Source organism: Cherax quadricarinatus, chromosome 3, assembly GCF_038502225.1.
Source record: "Cherax quadricarinatus isolate ZL_2023a chromosome 3, ASM3850222v1, whole genome shotgun sequence".
NCBI classification, from domain to species: Eukaryota; Metazoa; Arthropoda; class Malacostraca; order Decapoda; family Parastacidae; genus Cherax; species Cherax quadricarinatus.
The window spans coordinates 21,966,246-21,989,710 of NC_091294.1; the positions used below are offsets into that span (position 1 = coordinate 21,966,246).

The 23,465-nt window shown below is 42.7% G+C and overlaps 1 protein-coding gene across 10 annotated transcripts in view; it reads right to left on the reverse strand.

Annotated features, from left to right (window-relative positions):
* The window catches only part of LOC128706593 (F-box/LRR-repeat protein 15), a 174,919-nt gene that overhangs the window by 108,663 nt on the left and 42,791 nt on the right, over positions 1–23,465 (reverse strand). For 8 of the 10 annotated variants that reach the window (XM_070090712.1, XM_070090739.1, XM_070090722.1 and 5 more), the window contains one exon: positions 22,299–22,451. The exons of the other annotated variants lie outside the window; for them this stretch is intronic. In XM_070090712.1, coding sequence (XP_069946813.1) covers positions 22,299–22,451 — 153 coding nt within the window. The remainder of the gene's footprint in view (positions 1–22,298; positions 22,452–23,465) is intronic. 10 annotated transcript variants of the gene reach the window in all.

The following is a 23,465-nucleotide window of genomic DNA, read 5'->3' on the forward strand; positions in this document are numbered from 1 at the left end:
GGTGGATACTGGACATCATAGGCTGGTTGTGCTGGTAGTTGTGGTTGTGGTGGGCTGATGGCTGATGCTCCGCTTTGCCCTTGAACTGAGGAGTCAGCAGCGTGGGTCCCAGCCTGGGCTGGTGAGTCATGCATGGCTGTTGCACTACCATCACCACTACCACTACCACTACCTACTGATGCCTGTGGTCTATCCATGCCAAGTGTAGCCACATCATCCTCACTTTCACTGTCTATTCCTGGTGTAGTGCCACGGGATGTACTCCAGGATGTACTCCATCCCCTGGGCACTGCATAGGGAACACTACCCGAGCGCATGCGGCGGTGTATATACTGATGTTTCACTGGTGAATATGTTTCCTCACTATCACTACTCGAATGATCGTCAAGAGCAATGAAATCACAATCCACGTCATTATCATCATTACTGAAGTCAGAGGCCTGGGCACGTGAAAATAATAGTTTTCTCTTGCGATGAGGTACAATTGACCATGACTGAGGAGTGCCCACACCAGAGGTAGAAGGCTGAGGATCGTCAGGGTTTTCTGCACTATTATCGATAATAGGTAGTAGGTTGGTAGACAGCAACCACCCAAGGAGGTACTACCGTCCTGCCAAGTGAGTGTGAAACAGAAATCTTTAACTGTTTTACATGATGGTATGATTGCTGGTGTCCTTTTTTTCAGTCTCATAAACACATTGAATAACAGGTATACAGTGGATCCTCGCCTAACGAATGCATCGCATAATGTTAAATCCGCCTTCATTACCTTTGTAAATTGTGAGTTCATTACCTTTGTAAATTGTGAATTCATTACCTCTGTAACTTGCTCAGCTATCAAAACTTTGGAGTCCAGTCCCTGGACCAATTATGTACCTCTGTAACCTTTTGACTACCGCCCACAGGATGGGTATGGGGTGCATAATAAACATATTAAACTAACGCCTAACGAAGTGTTTGAGTGTAAAAAAATTTGGCCCGCTTAACAATAAAAAACTCGCCAAACGTGATTCCTCCCAAACCTGTCTGTCCAGCCTGAGCATCTCAGCTGCCTTTCTGTCATTGGTTACAAGCCAGGGTGGCCGGTTGCATGCATTCATTCGATACATTTTGTATTATTCCATTGTTTATAGTGCTTGTAACTGCTAAATAAGCCACCATGGGCCCAAAGAAAGCTTCTAGTGCCAGCCCTGTGGACAAAAAGGGTGAGAAATACTATCGTACCAAAGTCAGGTGTTGCTGCACCACGGACAGCTGTTGCTGCACCACAGTCAGCTGTTGCTGCACCACCATCAGCTGTTGTTGCACCACAGTCAGCTGTTGCTGGACCAGTCAGCTGTTGCTGCACCACGATCAGCTGCTGCTGCACCACAGTCAGCTGCTGCTGCACCATGGTCAACTGCTGCTGCACCAAAGTCAGCTGTTGCTGAACCACTGTCAGCTGTTGCTGCACCACAGCCAACCATTGCTGAACCATGGTGAGATGCTCATGCACCACGGTCAGCTGCTGCTGCACCACAATCAGCTGCTGCTGCACCACTGTCAGCTGTTTCTGACCAACATGACTCATCCCAAACCTGCACCATGGTCAGCTGTTGCTGGACCAGTCAACTGTTGCTGGATCAGTCAGCTGCTGCTGCACCACAGTCAGCTGCTGCTGCACCACAGTCAGCTGTTGCTGCACCACTGTCAGCTGCTGCTGCACCACCGTCAGCTGTTTCTGACCAACATGACTCGTCCCGAACCTGTCCATCCAGCACTACCGTCATTGTTTACAAGCCAGGGTGGCTAGTTGCATGCATACATTCGATACATTTTGTATTATTCCATTGTTTATAGTGCTTGTAACTGCTAAATAAGCCACCATGGGCCCAAAGAAAGCTTCTAGTGCCAACCCTGTGGTAAAAAGGGCGAGAAATACTATCGTACCACAGTCAGCTGCTGCTGCACCACTGTCAGCTGTTGCTGGACCAGTCAGCTGTTGCTGCACCATAGTCAGCTGTTGCTGGACCAGTCAGCTGTTGCTGCACCATGGTCAGCTGCTGCTGGACCAGTCAGCGATTGCTGCACCATGGCCAGCTGTTGCTGGACCAGTCAGCTGTTGCTGGATCAGTCACCTGTTGCTGCACCAGGGTCAGCTGTTGCTGGATCAGTCAGCTGTTGCTGAATCAGTCCGCTGTTGCTGCACCACGGTCAGCTGTTGCTGGACCAGTCAGCTGTTGCTGGATCAGTCAGCTGTTGGTGCACCACGGTCAGCTATTGCTGGACCAGCCAGCTGTTGCTGGATCAGTCAGCGGTTGCTGGATCAGTCAGCTGCTGCTGCACCACAGTCAGCTGTTGCTGGATCAGTCAGCTGTTGCTGCACCACAGTCAGCTGTTGCTGGACCAGTCAACTGTTGCTGGATCAGTCAACTGCTGCTGCACCACGGTCAGCTGCTGCTGCACCACAGTCATCTGTTGCTGCACCACTGTCAGCTGCTGCTGCACCACCATCAGCTGTTTCTGACCAACATGACTCATCCCAAACCTGCACCATGGTCAGCTGTTGCTGGACCAGTCAACTGTTGCTGGATCAGTCAGCTGCTGCTGCACCACAGTCAGCTGCTGCTGCACCACAGTCAGCTGTTGCTGCACCACTGTCAGCTGCTGCTGCACCACCGTCAGCTGTTTCTGACCAACATGACTCGTCCCGAACCTGTCCATCCAGCACTACCGTCATTGTTTACAAGCCAGGGTGGCTAGTTGCATGCATACATTCGATACATTTTGTATTATTCCATTGTTTATAGTGCTTGTAACTGCTAAATAAGCCACCATGGGCCCAAAGAAAGCTTCTAGTGCCAACCCTGTGGTAAAAAGGGCGAGAAATACTATCGTACCACAGTCAGCTGCTGCTGCACCACTGTCAGCTGTTGCTGGACCAGTCAGCTGTTGCTGCACCATAGTCAGCTGTTGCTGGACCAGTCAGCTGTTGCTGCACCATGGTCAGCTGCTGCTGGACCAGTCAGCGATTGCTGCACCATGGCCAGCTGTTGCTGGACCAGTCAGCTGTTGCTGGATCAGTCACCTGTTGCTGCACCAGGGTCAGCTGTTGCTGGATCAGTCAGCTGTTGCTGAATCAGTCCGCTGTTGCTGCACCACGGTCAGCTGTTGCTGGACCAGTCAGCTGTTGCTGGATCAGTCAGCTGTTGGTGCACCACGGTCAGCTATTTCTGGACCAGCCAGCTGTTGCTGGATCAGTCAGCTGTTGCTGGATCAGTCAGCTGCTGCTGCACCACAGTCAGCTGTTGCTGGATCAGTCAGCTGTTGCTGCACCACAGTCAGCTGTTGCTGGACCAGTCAACTGTTGCTGGATCAGTCAACTGCTGCTGCACCACGGTCAGCTGCTGCTGCACCACAGTCATCTGTTGCTGCACCACTGTCAGCTGCTGCTGCACCACCATCAGCTGTTTCTAACCAACATGACTCGTCCTGAACCTGTCCATCCAGCACTGCCATCATTGTTTACAAGCCAGGGTGGCTAGTTGCATGCATACATTCGATACATTTTGTATTATTCCATTGTTTATAGTGCTTGTAACTGCTAAATAAGCCACCATGGGCCCAAAGAAAGCTTCTAGTGCCAACCCTGTGGTAAAAAGGGTGAGAAATACTATCGTACCACAGTCAGCTGCTGCTGCACCACTGTCAGCTGTTGCTGGACCAGTCAGCTGTTGCTGAACCATAGTCAGCTGTTGCTGGACCAGTCAGCTGTTGCTGCACCATGGTCAGCTGCTGCTGCACCACAGTCAGCTGCTGCTGCACCATGGTAAGCTGCTGCTGCACCATGGTAAGCTGCTGCTGCACCAAAGTCTGCTGCTGCACCACAGTCAGCTGCTGCTGCACCACAGTCAGCTGCTGCTGCACCATGGCCAGCTGCTGCTGCACCACAGTCAGCTGCTGCTGCTGCACCACTGTCAGCTGTTGCTGAACCACCATCAGCTGTTGCTGCACCACAGTCAGCTGTTGGTGCACCACCGTCAGCTGTTGCTGCACCACAGTCAGCTGATGCTGCACCACAGTCAGCTGTTGCTCCACCACAGTCAGCTGTTGCTGCACCACAGTCAGCTATTGCTGCACAACCATCAGCTGTTGCCGCACCACAGTCAGCTGCTGCTGCACCACAGTCAGCTGCTGCTGCACCATGGTCAGCTGCTGCTGCACCACAGTCAGCTGCTGCTGCACCATGGTCAGCTGCTGCTGCACCACAGTCAGCTGCTGCTGCTGCACCACTGTCAGCTGTTGCTGCACCACCATCAGCTGTTGCTGCACCACAGTCAGCGGTTGGTGCACCACTGTCAGCTGTTGCTGCACCACAGTCAGCTGATGCTGCACCACAGTCAGCTGTTGCTCCACCACAGTCAGCTGTTGTTGCACCACAGTCAGCTATTGCTGCACCACCATCAGCTGTTGCTGCACCACTGTCAGCTGTTGCTGCACCACCATCAGCTGTTGCTGCACCACAGTCAGCTGTTGCTGCACCATGGTCAACTGCTGCTGCACCAAAGTCAGCTGTTGCTGAACCACTGTCAGCTGTTGCTGCACCACAGTCAACTGTTGCTGAACCACGGTGAGATGCTCCTGCACCACGGTCAGCTGCTGCTGCACCACAGTCAGCTGCTGCTGCACCACTGTCAGCTGTTTCTGACCAACATGACTCATCCCAAACCTGCACCATGGTCAGCTGTTGCTGGACCAGTCAACTGTTGCTGGATCAGTCAGCTGCTGCTGCACCACGGTCAGCTGCTGCTGCACCACAGTCAGATGTTGCTGCACCACTGTCAGCTGCTGCTGCACCACCGTCAGCTGTTTCTGACCAACATGACTCGTCCCGAACCTGTCCATCCAGCACTGCCGTCATTGTTTACAAGCCAGGGTGGCTAGTTGCATGCATACATTCGATACATTTTGTATTATTCCATTGTTTATAGTGCTTGTAACTACTAAATAAGCCACCATGGGCCCAAAGCTTCTAGTGTCAACCCTGTGGTAAAAAGGGCGAGAAATACTATCGTACCACAGTCAGCTGTTGCTGCACCACCGTCAGCTGTTGCTGGACCAGTCAGCTGTTGCTGCACCATAGTCAGCTGTTTCTGGACCAGTCAGCTGTTGCTGCACCATGGTCAGCTGCTGCTGGACCAGTCAGCAATTGCTGCACCATGGCCAGCTGTTGCTGGACCAGTCAGCTGTTGCTGGATCAGTCACCTGTTGCTGCACCAGGGTCAGCTGTTGCTGGATCAGTCAGCTGTTGCTGGATCAGTCAGCTGCTGTTGCACCACAGTCAGCTGTTCCTGGATCAGTCAGCTGTTGCTGCACCACAGTCAGCTGTTGCTGGATCAGTCAACTGTTGCTGGATCAGTCAGCTGCTGCTGCACCACGGTCAGCTGCTGCTGCACCACAGTCAGCTGTTGCTGCACCACTGTCAGCTGTTGCTGCACCACTGTCAGCTGCTGCTGCACCACCGTCAGCTGTTTCTAACCAACATGACTCGTCCCGAACCTGTCCATCCAGCACTGCCATCATTGTTTACAAGCCAGGGTGGCTAGTTGCATGCATACATTCGATACATTTTGTATTATTCCATTGTTTATAGTGCTTGTAACTGCTAAATAAGCCACCATGGGCCCAAAGAAAGCTTCTAGTGCCAACCCTGTGGTAAAAAGGGTGAGAAATACTATCGTACCACAGTCAGCTGCTGCTGCACCACCATCAGCTGTTGCAGGACCAGTCAGCTGTTGCTGCACCATAGTCAGCTGTTGCTGGACCAATCAGCTGTTGCTGCACCAAGGTCAGCTGCTGCTGCACCACAGTCAGCTGCTGCTGCACCACGGTAAGCTGCTGCTGCACCACAGTCAGCTGCTGCTGCACCACAGTCAGCTGCTGCTGCACCACAGTCAGCTGCTGCTGCACCACGGTCAGCTGCTGCTGCACCACAGTCAGCTGCTGCTGCTGCACCATCAGCTGTTGCTGCACCACCATCAGCTGTTGCTGCACCACAGTCAGCTGTTGGTGCACCACCATCAGCTGCTGCTGCACCACAGTCAGCTGTTGCTGCACCATGGTCAACTGCTGCTGCACCAAAGTCAGCTGTTGCTGAACCACTGTCAGCTGTTGCTGCACCACAGTCAACTGTTGCTGAACCATGGTGAGATGCTCCTGCACCACGGTCAGCTGCTGCTGCACCACAGTCAGCTGCTGCTGCACCACTGTCAGCTGTTTCTGACCAACATGACTCATCCCAAACCTACACCATGGTCAGCTGTTGCTGGACCAGTCAGCTGTTGCTGCACCACAGTCAGCTGCTGCTGCACCACACTCAGCTGTTGCTGCACCATGGTCAGCTGTTGCTGCACCACAGTCAGCTGCTGCTGCACCACCATCAGCTGTTTCTGACCAACATGACTCGTGACGAACCTGTCCGTCCAGCCCTGCTGTCATTGTTTACAAGCCAGGGTGGCTAGTTGCATGCATACATTTGATACATTTTGTATTATTCCATTGTTTATAGTGCTTGTAAGTGCTAAATAAGCCACCATGGGCCCAAAGAAAGCTTCTAGTGCCAAACCTGTGGTAAAAAGGGTGAGAAATACTATTGTACCACAGTCAGCTGCTGCTGCACCACCGTCAGCTGTTGCTGCACCACAGTCAGTGTTGCTGCACCACTGTCAGCTGTTGCTGCACCACAGTCAGCTGTTGCTCCACCACAGTCAGTTGTTGCTCCACCACAGTCAGCTGTTGCTCCACCACAATCAGCTGTTGCTCCACCACAGTCAGCTGTTGCTGCACCACAGTCAGCTGTTGCTGCACTACAGTCAGCTGTTGATGCACCACAGTCAGCTGTTACTGCACCACAGTCAGCTGTTGCTGCACCACAGTCAGCTGTTGCTGCACCACAGTCAGCTGTTGCTGCACCACCATCAGCTGTTGCTGCACCACAGTCAGCTGTTGCTGCACCACAGTCAGCTGTTGCTGCACCACAGTCAGCTGTTGCTCCACCACAGTTAGCTGTTGCTGCACCACAGTCAGCTGTTGCTCCACCACCATCAGCTGTACTACACAAAGATGTGGAGAGAGTGTTGTTGGTGTGGGTTAACGTGAAACAATTACCGAGAAACGATTAACCCCAGAGGGTTAGCCACCCAAGATAACCCAAGAAAGCCAGCGCATCATCGAGGACTGTAACTTATTTCCACTGGGGTCCTTAATCTTGTCCCCCAGGATGCAACCCACAAGAGTCAACTAACACCCAGGTGAACAGAAAAAAATGCCTGGAACTAGTGCTTATATTGGTGAATTTAAGGCCAGCAAAGGTTGGTTTGAGAGATTTAAGAATTGTAGTGGCATACACAATGCAATCAGGCATGGCGAAGCTGAAAAATTCATCCCCCAACAAGTGCTCAATTGTGACGAAACAGGCCTGTTCTGGAAGAAAATGCCAAACAGGACCTACCTACATTACTCAGGAGGAAAAGGCACTCCTAGGACACATGCCTGTGAAAGACAGGCTAACTCTCATCTTTTGTTGTAATGCTAGTGGGGATTGCAAAGTGAAGCCTTTACTCATGTATCACTCTGAAAATCCCAGAGTGTTCAAGAAAAGCAGTGTCTCATCACTCATCAATACTCTTCAATAAAGGTAAGTGTCATTTTAACATTTATTTATGTAGTTATTGTGCATGTCTTATTGTTTTCTTTGTAGGGAAATGTATATTTCATGAAAAAAAATTTTTTTTTAATACTTTTGGCTGTCTGGAACGGATTAATTGGATTTCCATTATTTCTTATGGGGAAAATTAACTCAGCTAACGATAATTTCGGCTAACGATGAGCTCTCAGGAACAGATTAATATCGTTAGGCGAGGGTCCACTGTATCTTGCTACTTCTACTTACACTTAGGTCACACTACACAGGCAGGCACATGCATATACATGTATGTACATACACACTTCTAGAGTTTTCTTCTTTTTTCTTAATTTCAGTACCCATATCCAACACATAACAAAAAAAGTATCCAAAACGGTGGGGATCCTCTCCAAGATACAATATTACGTGCTGTAAACTGCCCTTCTCACACTATACCACTCACTCATTTATCCATACCTCACCTATGCTATTTGTGCTTGGGGATCAACTGCAGCAACACATCTAAAGCCAATAATAACCCAACAAAAAGCCGCAGTAAGAATAATCACTAAATCCCATCCCTGGCAACACACCCCCCCACTCTTCATAGATCTAAACTTTCTCCCTGTTCAGAACATCTTTATTTATTTATTTATTTAGAAATTTTAGCATACATACAGAGGTACAAAAAAAAATACAGGTAAGAGCAGCAGGCCAAAGCCACTTATATGCATAGCATTACGGGCTGGCTTAAAATTAACTTAAGATTAACTAAGCAATGATGAAATCGGTGATAAGACATTATTGTAAACAGATAACTATAAAGCACAAATGAGTATTACAAAGACAGGTCATATGGTTGCATGCATTGCTGTTCATTCAGTAGAATGGAGTACTCTGTTAGGTAGTGTATTTAAAAAAATAACAAAGTTAGATTGGGTCCTAGGTTTAACATTTATGTGATATAATTGTGAGTAACATTTTGGATATACAATTTATAAGGTTCAGTTATTCAGTATTTATTTGGTTTTGAGTGAGTAAGTGAACTTTGAGAAGAGACTTGAATTTGTAAACAGGTAGTGTTTCTTTTATATTTACAGGTAATGAATTCCAGATTTTAGGGCCTTTTATGTGCATTGAGTTTTTGCATAGCGTGAGATGGACACGAGGAACATCAAAGAGTGATCTGTGCCTTGTGTTATGGTCATGTGTTCTGTTGAGGTTGGCAAGGAGATGTTTGAGGGGAGGGTTAATATCAGAGTTAAGTGTTCTATGTATGTAATAGATGCAATAATAAGTATGGATGTTTTGTATGGTGAGTAGGCTGAGTGTTTTGAATATTGGTGGAGTGTGTTGCCTGTAGTGAGAATTTGTTATCATTCTAACTGCAGCCTTTTGTTGGGTAATTAGTGGTCTGAGATGGTTAATTGTTGTTGACCCCCATGCACAAATTCCATAGGTGAGATAGGGGTAAATAAGAGAGTGATAAAGGGCCAGGAGGGCTGACTGTGGAACATAGTACCGTATCTTCGATAGTATGCCTACAGTCTTGAAAATTTTCTTAGAAATTTGTTGTACATGTGTATGAAATTTGAGTCTATTATCGAGGTGGATTCCTAAGAATTTTCCCTCTGTTAGCTTTGTGATAGGTGATCCGTTTATCGTTATGTTAAGAGGTACATCTGTAGCTCTGTTACCAAACTGAATGAAGTAGGTTTTGTCAATGTTTAGTGTAAGTTTGTTAGTCCTCATCCAGGTAGATATTTTCTGTAATTCGGTGTTTACAGTATTGGCTAGCGTGACTGGGCTCGGGTGAGAGAAGACGTATGTAGTGTCATCTGCAAAAAGTGTGGGTTTGAGTAATTGCGAAGCATTTGGTAGGTGATTTATGTATAGGAGAAAGAGAAGAGGGCCAAGGACACTTCCCTGTGGGACACCAACTGTAATTGGTTGTGCGGAAGAGCTTGCCCCATTTGCGTACACATATTGGCTTCTGTTGCTGAGGTAAGACTTGAGGTAGTTGAGGAAGTGCCCTCTAATACCATAGTGTGACAATTTTACGTGGAGCAAGTCATGGTCAACTGTATCAAAAGCTTTACGTAAGTCAATGAAGATCCCCAGTGGGACTTCTTTTTTCTCTATTGCATTGTATATATGTTCTAGCATGTGTATAATAGCATCATTAGTATTTTTATTAGGCCTGAATCCAAATTGGCAGGAGTTGAGAATGTTTTGGGAGATGAGGTAGGAGTAGATTCGTTTATGAATTAATTTTTCGAAGATTTTTGAGAGAGGGTGTAAATTGGATATTGGCCTATAGTTATTCAACTCTGTTTGGTCTCCTCCTTTATGGATCGGGGTGACCCTTGCTATTTTGAGAACTGTAGGGAAGGTGGAGGATTCAATGGATTTGTTAAAGAGTGTTGCAATGATTGGTGATAGTACTTGTGATGCTTTTTTGTATATAAAGGGTGGTAAGGTATTTAAATCTCCTGCCTTGTTTTTCAGTGCGCTGATAATAAGGGAGACTTCGTATGGGTTAGTCGGAGCTAGGAACAGTGTGTTCGGGTAGTTGCCAGTGAGGTAGTCATTTGGTGGGGTATCTGAGCTTGGGATTTTATTGGCAAGGTTTTGACCTATAGTGGAGAAGAAATCATTGAGTCTGTTTGCTGTTTCTGTTGGTGGGAGTTGGGGTTCATCTGATTTTGCTAATTTTATTTCGCTATGTCGTGATATCTTTTTTGTTCCCAGAATTTCTGATAGAGTCTTCCAGGTCTTTTTTATATCACCTCGTAAGTTGGATAATCTGTTCTCATAATACAATTTTTTTGCCCTTCTTATCAGGCTGGTTAGGATTGATGAGTAACGTTTTGTTTGGTCTCGGGTTATGTGACCCATTCTGTACTGTTTTTCATATCGGTGTTTTGTATTTATGGATTTGAGAATGCTGGGTGTTAGCCAGGGACTGTTCAGTCTCTTAGCTGTCATCTGTTTAGTTTTTTTAGGGCAGTGCTTGTTATAAAGGTATTGGGTCTTACTACTTACTTACTTACTTACTACTGTGCAATCTACATCTACAGGACCTTAAATTCTAATATTAACCTTGACCTAAAACGCTTTCTTGATAGTTGTGACAGGACCCACAGGCATAACACCAGACACAAACATCTCTATGACATTCCCCGTGTCCGACTAAACCTTTACAAAAATTCAATGTGTGTCAAAGGGCCTAAAATCTGGAACACCCTACCTGAAAACTCTAGAACTGCAGACACATTCATCACTTTCAAAACTACAGTTAGAAAACATCTTATCTCCCTGATACACCCCATCAACTAACTACATATAAACCACCTGGTGGTTCACGCTTACACTCACTCACCCATCGACTATAAACACAGAAATACGAATCTTAATCTTAAAATAATGAACCCTAACTAGTCATAAGCTTGCCTATGATACTCCAATATAGACACTATGTATTGTGCCAAAACAAAAGCATTCACATTGCTAAACTTACAAACTATAATGTAGTCACCTAGCCATAATACCATAATCTGCAATAATTTAAAGTTTAGAATTAATCTAAGTCTGCCCGAAACACCTAGCCATGCTAGGTGTCCTAGTGGCCCCCTCTGTAATTAGTACATTTTAAAACATGTAAACCACACAATATCCAAAATCTGTAAACCCCGCATTGTAATCCTTATAGAGAATAAACTTGATTGATTGATTAATAGCTCTTGTTCTTCTTTATTTCCTCTATTCTCCATGGGGAAGTGGAAAAGAATCTTTCCTTCCTCTGTAAGGCATGCATGTCGTATGAGGTGACTAAAATGCTGGGAGCAATGGGCTAGTAACCCCTTCTCCTGTAGAAAATACTAAAACAGAGAAGAAAAACTTTATAAAACTGGGATACTTGAATGTGCGTGGATGTAGTGCAGATGATAAGAAAGAGATGACTGCTGATGTTATGATGAAAAGAAGCTGGATGCCCTAGCTCTAAGTGAGACAAAGCTGAAGGGGCTAGGTGAGTTTCAGTGGGGAGAAATAAAGGGGTTTAAGTCAGGAGTATCTGAGAGAGTTAGAGTTAAGGAAGGGGTAGCAATAATGTTGAAGGATCAGTTATGGAAGGAAAAGAGGGAATATAAATGTATAAATTCATGGATTATGTGGATTAAAATAAGGGTTGGATGCAAAAAGTGGGTCATAGTAAGTGTGTATGCACCTGGAGAAGAGAGGAGTGTAGAAGAGAGAGATTTTGGGAGATGTTAAGTGAGAGAGTAATTGTGGTAGGGGACCTAACTGCTAAAGTAGAGGAAACATTTAAAGAGGGTGTGGTAGGTAAGTTTGGGGTGCCAGGTATAAATGATAATAGGGGCCCTTTGATTGAACTTTGTATGGGAAGGGGTTTGGTTATAGGTAATACATATTTCAAGAAGAGGATAAATAAGTATACAAGATATGATATAAGGTGTAATGACAGTAGTTTGCTGGACTACGTATTGGTAGATAAAAGACTCTCTTATTTTAACCAGCTCTAACTTACCATCAGATACAAACCATGACAACTGCACCAACAAAACACTTCAGCTAATAAAAGATGAGATACCAGCCATATCAAGGAAGCCCAACTGCTAAGCAGGCCGCGTCAAAAGCAAAGTGTCATGTTAAGATTCAACTCCATTGATATAAAGAAGGACCTAATAAGTTCCTCCATCAAGAAAAAGAGTAATGTGTATGTTAATGAGTGCCTAACTAGAAAGCGACAGAACCTACTATATAAACTTCGAAAACTTAAATGTGATAACAATGTAGGAATCATACAGTGTTTTACGCATGATGGCATATCATGGCAAAATTATCAGACTCGGGCTGCAGATTTGAAATAACAAATGAACAAGAGCTAGTATATTTCCTTACATTCACTGGTCTGACTGAATCTTGTTAAGCTGCATCTCAACATAACAGCAACCATGTACAGTGCTTTAGTATAGTCCAATATACCCCATTCCTTTAATCTGTCTGACTATTTGTCATAAGTGATTATTTACCATATTGTTATGAGTGTATGTTTTACTATATCCTTAAAAGTGTATGTTACTTAGTAACATTAGGTGCTAAAAAGGTACTAAATCAGGTGTTAAAGAGTTAACTTTTTGACTGAATCTTAGTATACCCAGTGCCTCATACATTTTTAGCTTTAATATTAATCTTAATCCATATTTTCATATTTGTTAGTGATTAACAGTAACTGATTCTCATTTACTTAGACACATAAGGTGCTAAATTAGGTGTTAAAGTGTTATACGTATTTTCTTTGTAGGCCAGACCAATTAGGAGGTGGCACAGCTATATACTACTCTGATGAACTTGAGTGAATACATTCTACTTGCTCAAGGAATGAATATGGTGAAAATACATTTCCTAAATTTAAATCCAAAGACCTTAAAAAACCTTTAACAGTTGGAGCAATCTACAGAGTACCTCACTCCAATATATACTCATTTAGTGAAAACTAAGAAACATGATAACTGATGTAGAGATGGATAAACACCACCTGATACTTACAGGGGACTTCAACATAAACCTCATCCATGACCATGACCCCCAAGTAACTGAATTCACAAACACTATGAGCAGCTGCTTATTTCTGCCAACTATAAAAAAACTACAAGAATCTCAAAGGCAAATATCTCTATACTTGACCATATCTGGACAAACACTATATCCCCATTAAAAGCAGGCATAATCGCAGACAACACCACTGACCACTATCCCACATTTCTCATAACCAACTTATGTAAATTGCCTCAGGACACAACTAAGATCACCTTCCAACTACATAACGAGTCATCTGTTAATAACTTAATTTCAACATTAAGTAACATCGACTGGCAAAACAAGCTAGCAGTCAACCTTGATATTGATGAATGTGTTAACATTTTTTTACAAAAAAACCCAAAACCTCTATAATATGCAATGCCCAATAAAAACCAAGCAGATCACAGCAAAGAGACTAAACAATTATTGCAACTCTTTTTAACAGATCCATTGAATCTTCCACCTCAAATCCATACTCAAAAGAGCAAGAGTCACTCCGATCCTCAAAGGAGGTGATCCAACTGAACTGAACAACTATAGGCCTATATCAAACCTGCCCCTACTATCTAAAATCTTTGAAAAATTAATTCACAGACAAGTCTACTCCTACTTAGTATCCCACAACATACTTAACCCTTGTCAGTTTGGATTTAGATCGAAAAAAGTACTAATGACGCAATTATACACATGCTTGAACTAATATATTCGGCACATAAAAAAAATGAAATTCCCCTGAGATTTTTCATAGACCTACAAAAAGCATGGGATACAGTTGACCATGACCTATTGCACCTAAAACTCGAACATTACGGGTTCAGAGGGCACTCTCTCAATTACTTAAAATCTTGTCTTAGAAACAAACCAGTATGTATACACAAATGGGGTTAATTCCACTACACAAACTGTTCTTGTTGGAGTACCACAGGATAGTGTCCTTGGCCCACTTCTCTTTCTCATTTACATCAATGGCCTCCCAGATGCATCAAAGCTCCTTAAACCTATTTTATTTGCAATTGACACTACTAATGTCTTCTCTCACCCAAACCCAACCATAATAACAGACACTGTAAATGACGAACTTCTAAAAATATCTACTTGGATGACTACCAACAAACTTACTCTCAATATAGACAAAACCTACTTCATGCTATTTGGAAACAGAGCTTCAAATCTATACAGCTAAACATACTGATATATGGCTCACCCATTCCATGACACTGAGGGCAAATTTCTAGGTCTCCACCTTAAGAATAAGAATAAGAGGTTTATTTTGACATGATACATGGTTGTACAGAGGAATATAATAGTTGGGCATACACTGCAAAGAACTACAGACCGACAGCACTAACATGCCATATCATAAAAATCTTTGAGAGGGTTCTAAGAAGCAAGATCGCCAACCACCTAGATACCCATCAATTACACAACCCAGGGCAACAGGGGTTTAGAGCAGGTTGCTCCTGCCTTCCCAGCTACTGGACCACTATGACAAGGTCCTGGATGCTGTAGAGGATAAACAAAATACAGATGTAGTATACACAGACTTTGCAAAAGCTTTTGACAAGTGTGACCATGGTGTAATAGCATACAAAATGCGTGATAAAGGAATAACAGGAAAAGTTGGTAGATGGATCTACAACTTCCTGACATATAGAACACAAAGAGTAATAGTAAACAGAGTGAAGTCCCAGGCAGCTACGGTGAAAAGCTCTGTTCCACAAAGCACAGTACTCGCTCCCATTCTATTCCTCATCTTCATTTCTGACATAGAGATGTAAGCCATAGCTCTGTGTCTTCCTTTGCGGATGACACCCGGATTACCATGGCAGTGACATCCATCGAAGAAACCGCAAGACTCCAAGCAGACATCAACCAAAACTTCAAATGGGCCACTCAAAACAATATGAAGTTCAACAAGAGAAAATTTCATCTACTCAGATATGGGAAACTTGAAGAAATTAAAAATGTGTCAGGGTATACAACAAATTCTAACCATACAATAGAGCGGAGAAATAATGTAAGGGACCTGGGAGTGATAATGTCAAGGGGATCTCACCTTCAAAGGACACAACAATGTATGTACCTCATCTGCTAGGAAAATGATAGGCTGGATAATGAGAACCTTCAAAACTAGGGATGCCAAGCCCATGATAATTCTCTTCAAATCGCTTGTGCTCTCAAGGCTGGAATACTGCTGTGCACTAATGGCCCCCTTCAAGGCTGGTGACACTGCAGACCTGGAAAGTGTACAAAGAACTTTTACGGCTCACATAAGTATGATAAGGAACCTAAACTACTGGGAACGGTTGAAGGTCCTTGATCTGTATTCCCTCGAATGCAGTCCTGGAGGGATTGGTACCAAACCTGCACACGAAAATCACTCCCTATGAAAGCAAAAGACTCGGCAAGAGATGCAACATTCCCCCGATGAAAAGTAGGGGTGCCATGGGTACACCAAGAAACAACACAATAAGTGTCCAGGGCCCAAGGTTGTTCAATTGCCTCCCAGCATACATAAGAGAGATTATCAATAGACCCCTGGATGTCAAGAAGGCACTGGACAGGCACCTAAAGTCAGTACCTGACCAACTGGGCTGTGGTTCATATGTCAGCTTGTGTGCAGCCAGCAGTAACAGCCTGGTTGATCAGACCCTGATCAACCATGAGGCCTGGTCTCAGACCAGGCCATGGGGGGACTGACCCCCAAAACCCTCTCCAGGTAAATTCCAGGTAAACATGCCAAAAGCCCCTTTGTATGCAGAGCAATTCGAGTAAACTTAAAATTAACTTAAGATTAATAAGGCAATAACAGTTCATATGGTCATTGGATGAGTTACAATGAGTACAACAGAATTGAATATTCTATTAGGTAATGCTATATGGCTTCAATAAGTCTAGTTGAGAATAATTACCCTATTGAATTAGTTTATAAAGATTACAGTAAGTATACTACAATAGAACAATTTAAGACAATTTACAATATGATTTATTACAATCTGGTACTATTTAACCCCTTCAGGGTCCAAGGCCCAAATCTGAAGTGGTGCCCCAGTGTCCAAGAATTTTCAAAAAAAAATTTTTTTATTTTTTCTTATGAAATGGTAGAGAATCTTTTTGTGAAGATAATAAAACAAAAAGTACGAAATTTGATGGAAAATTGACGAAATTATGCTCTCGCGAATTTTGATATGTCAGCGATATTTACGAATCGGCGATTTTGCCGACTTTGACTCCCATTTTAGGCCAATTACATTATTCCAGTCAACCAAATTCTTAGCTATTTCACTAGTATTACTTCTATTCTATCGATTGAGCACAAGAAATCGCCAAGTCAACTGTTTCAACTACAAATTAAAGTGATCGGAAATTGTTAATTTGGCCAATTTAACACAAAGTTCAAAATATTCCAATTTCAAAATAGGGTCCAGAATAAACAATGTAGGTATTCCTGGAACTAAACTAACATTTCCTCTGTTCATTAGTTATGTTTTGAGGCTTTACAAATAAATTCCATTTTGATTTTTTATTCACATAATGAATTTTTATTCGCACCAAAAAATAGAAGATTTACTGTTATGCAATATTGTAATAATTGTATAAATATCATCATCATATTTGTGAATGCATATTAGACCCACCAGCTGGTGTGTAGTAGACGTGTGAGGTCGTTTGTTTACTCTTGAATATCGGCAAAAATTTAACATTTCTGCTACTTTTGCTCAGTTTCAAGCCATTTCCAGTGCTAAAACCAATCAAAATCATCTCTATTTCTGTAATATGTCTTCCATTCTATCAAATGAGACCAAGAAATCGCAAATACAACTATAAAAAACATACGAAAAAACACTGCAAAGTCGCTGTTTTAATCGAAAAATCATGATTTCAGTTTTTTCTCTCATTATACACAACGTGCTGCAGGATCTGTTTTATGTGGTGCACACATACCACATAGATGTATTCTCTCATATCTAGGCCCAAATGTACCACTCACAGTTTATCAGAGTGAGCTGAGCTCATGACGTAGATCAACGGTTTGGACCCTGAACGTAAAGCCGTAGATCTACGGGATGGACTCTCAAAGGGTTAAAACAATGAGATTTAAACATTGCAGTTTTGTAGTAGTGAGTAAGTGGTTGAGCAATCCTCAGCACAATATGCAGTCTTTAATTATTCAGATTTTTTTTTTTTTTTTTTTTGAGTAGCTTTTGAGCAACTGGTAGGTATTAGGTATGGTTTGTCTGGTTAATTTTGGGTAATGAGGTGATTTCTAAGTAGGGCCTTAAACCCATTTGCAGACAGGGGTCTTGTAGAGAGTTCTGACAATGAATTCCAGATCTTTGGGCCCTTTACATGCATAGCATTTTTCCATAGGGAGAGATACACACGAGGGATATCGAAGAGTGATTTGTGTCTCGTATTATGGTTGTGTGTTCTGTTATAGTTATCAAGAAGGAGTCTGAAAGGAGGGTTTATATTTGAGTAAAGTGTTCTGTGTATGTAGTAGGCACAATAATAAGTGTGGATGTTTTGTATATTAAGAAAGTTAAGACTCTTGAAAAGTGGTGGAGCGTGTTGTCTAATGCAGGAGTTAGCAATCAATCGCATTGCAGCTTTCTGCTGGGTTATTAACCCTTTGAGGGTTGACAGGTCCTCTCCAAACTTCTCAGGGTCGAAAAATTTTTGAAAAAAAAAAAAAAAAAAAAAATTCTACGATCAATACTTACAGAGATATGGAGGCATGAAGTTGACAGAAATTGAGCTGCTTACGGCAACATCACCGACTGCCGGTCACCTGGTAATAGTTCATTTTGTTTTTTATACTTTTTTCTTTCATTTTTTAATATTTTATTTTTCAAGTAACTTTTATGGCCTCTGAGACTAATATAAAGACTATTTGGCATATATTCACTCATTGTATACTACACAATAACAGCACAAACTTTGCTGTCATTATATTGTTTACAAAACATGTTTACACAAGCCAACAACAAAAAATGTTGTTTACTACTTTTCTATCATATATACAGTGGACCCTCGACCAACGATGGCATCGTATAACATTAAATCCGACTAGTGATACATTTTAACACAAAAATTTTGCCTCAACTAGCGCTAAAAAACTTGACCAACGCGATTCGTTCCATTCGAGACGCGTCCATGTGTGGCCTGCGCAGTGTTTACAAGCCAGCCACTGCGGTCGCATCCAAACATACAATCGGAACATTTCATATTATCACAGCGTTTTTAGTGATTGCACCTGCAAAATAAGTCACCATGGGCCCTAAGAAAGCTTCTAGTGCCATCCCTGTGATAAAAAGGGTGAGAATTAGTATGGAAAATAAGAAAAATTTTGAAGGGTTTGGGGATAACCCTGAGATGCCTATGCCAGTTGTGGAATCCATTGTGCCTACTTCAAAGATTAAGGAAATGTGTGCAAAGTGGGTTGAACTGCAAACCTTTATGGATGAAAATCACCCTAATACAGCTATTGCAAGCCGTGCTGGTGACTATTACAATGACAATGTTGTGGCCCATTTTAGACAAATCGTAATGGAACGGGAGATACAGAGCTCTATGGACAGATATGTTGTGCGACAGAGGTCCAGTGACTCTGAAGCTGGTCCTAGTGGCATTAAAAGAAGAAGGGAAGTAACCTCGAAAAAGGACTTGACACCTCAAGTCCTAATGGAAGGGGATTCCCCTTCTAAACACTAACACCTCTCCCCTCCTCCCATCCCATCAATCATCACCAGATCTTCAATAAAGGTAAGTGTCATTTAATTGTGCATGTCTTCTTCAGTTTGTGTGTATTAAAATTAACATTTCATTTTGTAAAAAAATTTTTTTTTCAATACTTTGGGGTGTTAGGAACGGATTAATTTGATTTCCATTAGTATTTCTTATGGGGAAAATTAACTCGACTAACGATAATTTCGACTAACGATGAGCTCTCAGGAACGGATTAATATCGTTGGTCGAGGGTCCACTGTATATATATACATGTATATATACACATGTAGAGTTGTAAAAGCTTGCAGTTGTGTGAGGGTGGACTTGTAAATATGCTGAGTCACTGGCATGTCTTGTGACACAAAGATGCATCATACCACCACTAACTAACCTCACTGCCTTCCACAACACATCCCTTCCTCCCCACATGCCTACCTTCCATCTTTGCTTCCATCTTTCCTTCCTTCCTTCCTACCTACCTTCCCTCCTTCCTTCCTTCTGTCCTTCCTTCTTCCTTCCTTTCTTTCTTCCTTCAAGTAACTTTTATGGCCTGTGAGACCAATATAAAGTATATTGAATGTATATTCACTCGTTGTATGCTACATAATAACCGCACAAACAGTTATTATAGTGTTTACAAAACATGTTTACACAAACCAACAATAAAAGAATGTTGTTCATTACTATTTTTCTATCATATACATGTATATTTATTATTTGGACATGATACATAGTTGTACAAAGGACATGATACATAGTTGTACAAAGAAATATAGTGATTGGGTGTACTTGCCAAAAGCCCCTTGTATACACATATAAAGTCACTGGACACTTCACAGAACTGCTACAGCGTTTGTAAAGATTGTAGTTGCTGTGTGGGGGTGGACTTGTAAATATGCTGAGTCACTGGCATAATTAGTGTCACAATGACAAATCACACCATCACTCACCACCCTCACTGCCTGTCAACACCCATCCCTTAACCCCCCCCCACCAACCCACATGGAAATAAGTCACTGTCTGAATTTTTTGGGGTATCCTAGGTTGATGGTCTCCTTCCTTCCTTCCTTCCTTACCTCTTTTCTTCCTTCCCTCCTTCCTCTCATCTCTTCCTTTCTTCCTTCCTTCCTCTCATCTCTTCCTTCCATCCTCCCTTTCTTCCTACCTACCCTCCTTCCTTCCTTCCTTCTGGTTTCCTGGGCATTGCTTTCGGTCACAAACTCCTCAAAACCATGAAATTCATCTTCACTGACACTTCCATCTGTGTTTGAACTGTCACTTGGGAACAAAAGAGCCCCAATTAGCCAAGGAGTGAGGAGTTTCTTAGCGCTAGACATGGTGAACAAGGTGAAATAAAATGGCTTTCCCACAATGCACCACTGGGTCCCCGATTTTTTTGTACCATGCACACTGACCACAGAGACCCATTCTCTCATGTCTAAGCCTACCAGCCTTTTCCTGCTTGATTTGAGGACACTAGAATTTATGCGTACTAGTACATCAATAACCCTGGCACATAAGACATACTAGTACGTCAAAAACCCTGAAAGGGTTAAGGGTTTAAGGTGCTTTGCTGTGGTTAAGCCCCATGCACAAATACCATAGGTGAGGTAAGGGTAAATGAGAGAGTGGTACAGAGAAAGAAGAGCTGATTGGGGTACATTGTACAGGTCGGCCATCACTAATCTGGCATCACTGGGATCTGTAGTGTGCTGGATTAGTGAGTTTGCCAGATTACAGAATGGTTAGGTTAGAATACACTTATTTAACTTATAAATAGAGACTTTGCTACATCTTCTTCATTTTCATCACTACTATCTCCTCCACTGGCTTGATGCAGTGGATTTACAACCATCTGCACAATTTCTGAGTCAGTATAATGATGAAATTTGAGTCAGTATAATGATGAAATTTGAAATTATGCTAGCCAAAATTAGTGCTAGATTACTGATGGAACCGGATAACTGATTGCCAGATTACTGATGGCCAACCTGTACCGTATCTTTGAACCTATGCCTACTGTTTTGAAGACTTTCTTGCAAATTTGCTGTATGTGTGTCTGAAATTTGAGACTGCAGTCAAGGTGGAGACCTAGAAATTTGCCCTCTGTCTGTCTAGAAATGGGTGAACCATTTATCAATATGTTTAGCTGTACATCTGAAGCTCTGTTTCCAAATTGCAGGAAGTAGGTTTTGTATATATTGAGAGTAAGTTTGCTGGTAGTCATCCAAGTAGATATATTTTTAGCAGTTCAGCATTAACAGTGTCTGTTAGTAAGGTTGGCTTTGGGTGATAGAAGACATAAGTAGTGTCATCAGCAAATAAAATGGGTTTAAGGAGATTAGATGCATCTGGGAGGTCACTATGTAGGTGAGAAAGAGAAGTGGGCCAAGGACACTCCCCTGTGGGACTCCAACAAGAAAAGGTTGAGTAGTGGAGCTAGCTCCATTTGTGTATACATATTGGGTTCTATTGCTAAGATTTTAGGGAATCGAGAGAGTGTCCTCTCACCCCATAATGTTCGAGTTTTAGGTGCAATAGGTCATGGTCAACTGTATCAAAAGCTTTTCGCAGGTCTATGAAAAGTCCCGGGGGAAATTCATTTTTTTCGAGTGCAGAATATATTAGTTCAAGCATATGTATAATAGCATCATTTTTATTTTTTTTTTTTTTTTGGTCTGAATCAAAACTGATAGGGGTTGAGTATATTATGGGATACTAAGGAGGAGGAGACTTGTTTGTAAATTAAGTTTTCAAAGATTTTAGATAGTAGGGGCAAGTTTGATATAGGCCTATTGTTGTTCAATTCAGCTGGATCACCTCCTTTGAGGATCAGGGTAACCCTTGCTGTCTTGAGTATGGATGGGAAGGTGGAAGATTCAATGGATTTGTAAAAAAAAATTTGCAATAATTGGTGACAACACACGAGAGGCTTTTTTATACATGAGTGGTGGTAAGTTATTTAGATCTCGTCTTGTTCTTTAGTGTTTTGATGATGAGTGAGATTTCAGTAGGGTTTGTTGGGGCTAAAAATAGAGTATTTGGGTAGCTGCCAGTGAGGTAGTCTTTTGGTTGAATGTTTGAGTTTGGGATTTTACTTGCTATCTTTGCTCCTACAATCAAGAAAAAGACATTAAGTTTGTTGGCAGTATCGGTTGGCTGGAGGAGAGGTTCTTCTGGTTTTGTTAAGTTAATCATTATGTTTTGAGAAAGCTTTTTAGATCCTAGAATTTCAAATAAAGTTTTCCAGGTCTTTTTCATATCACCTTTTATGTCATGAAATCTGTTTTCATCATCTCACCTGCAATGCAGCACTAGTAAGACCACTGCAGGCACTCAGGTCCACATGATGTAAATGCAAGTTCCTGTTAAACAGTGCTATGAGTGGCTCATCAGATAACCAAGAACACTTAGCTACTGACAACCACTGCAAATTTGTACAGTTCTCGGTAATCTGAAAGTGCAAAATGTATGAAAGTTCACAAACAGGGAATACTGTACTTATATTTGCCAATATTCTTTCTGCATACTACTGTAATTATTAAAAATTCAGCTTATCAATATTTGTACTTCCAAATATAAATTTAAACATTATGTTACAGTGCATTTATTTATGTAGCAATGTTAGTGATGGAGAATACAAAAATGTCCTTCTATTGATGCAGCAAAGTATTATTAAAACAATTACATAGGGCACATAATTCTACTGCAGCAAACTTAATAACATGCAACACTCTTTGATTCTCTTTTATAATACACATTGTTTTCCTTACAGTTGTATTGCTTCTGAATATCTACAAAAAATTTAAATTTTTAAAACCTGCAATAAAAATCTGAAATTAATATCACCGTAAGTCAAACAAAGTTCACCTTCATCTCAAAGCAAAACCATCCAAAACCTTGGGAAAATTTATGCAAAAACATTCTTTACTAAAATAAATACTGTATATATGGGTCCATTAACCCTTTCAGGGTTTCGGAGGTACTAGTATGGCTTACGCACCAGGGTTTTTGACGTACTATTTATTATTATTATTATCACACTGGCCGATTCCCACCAAGGCAGGGTGGCCTGAAAAAGAAAAACTTTCACCATCATTCACTCCATCACTGTCTTGCCAGAAGGGTGCTTTACACTACAGTTTTTAAACCGCAACATTAACACCCCTCCTTCAGAGTGCAGGCACTGTACTTCCCATCTCCAGGACTCAAATCCGGCCTGCCGGTTTCCCTGAACCCCTTCATAAATGTTACTTTGCTCACACTCCAACAGCACGTCAAGTATTAAAAACCATTCGTCTTCATTCACTCCTATCAAACACGCTCACGCATGCCCGCTGGAAGTTCAAGCCCCTCGCACACAAAAACCTCCTTTACCCCCTCCCTCCAACCTTTCCTAGGCTGACCCCTACCCTGCCTTCCTTCCACTACAGACTGATACACTCTTGAAGTCATTCTGTTTTGCTCC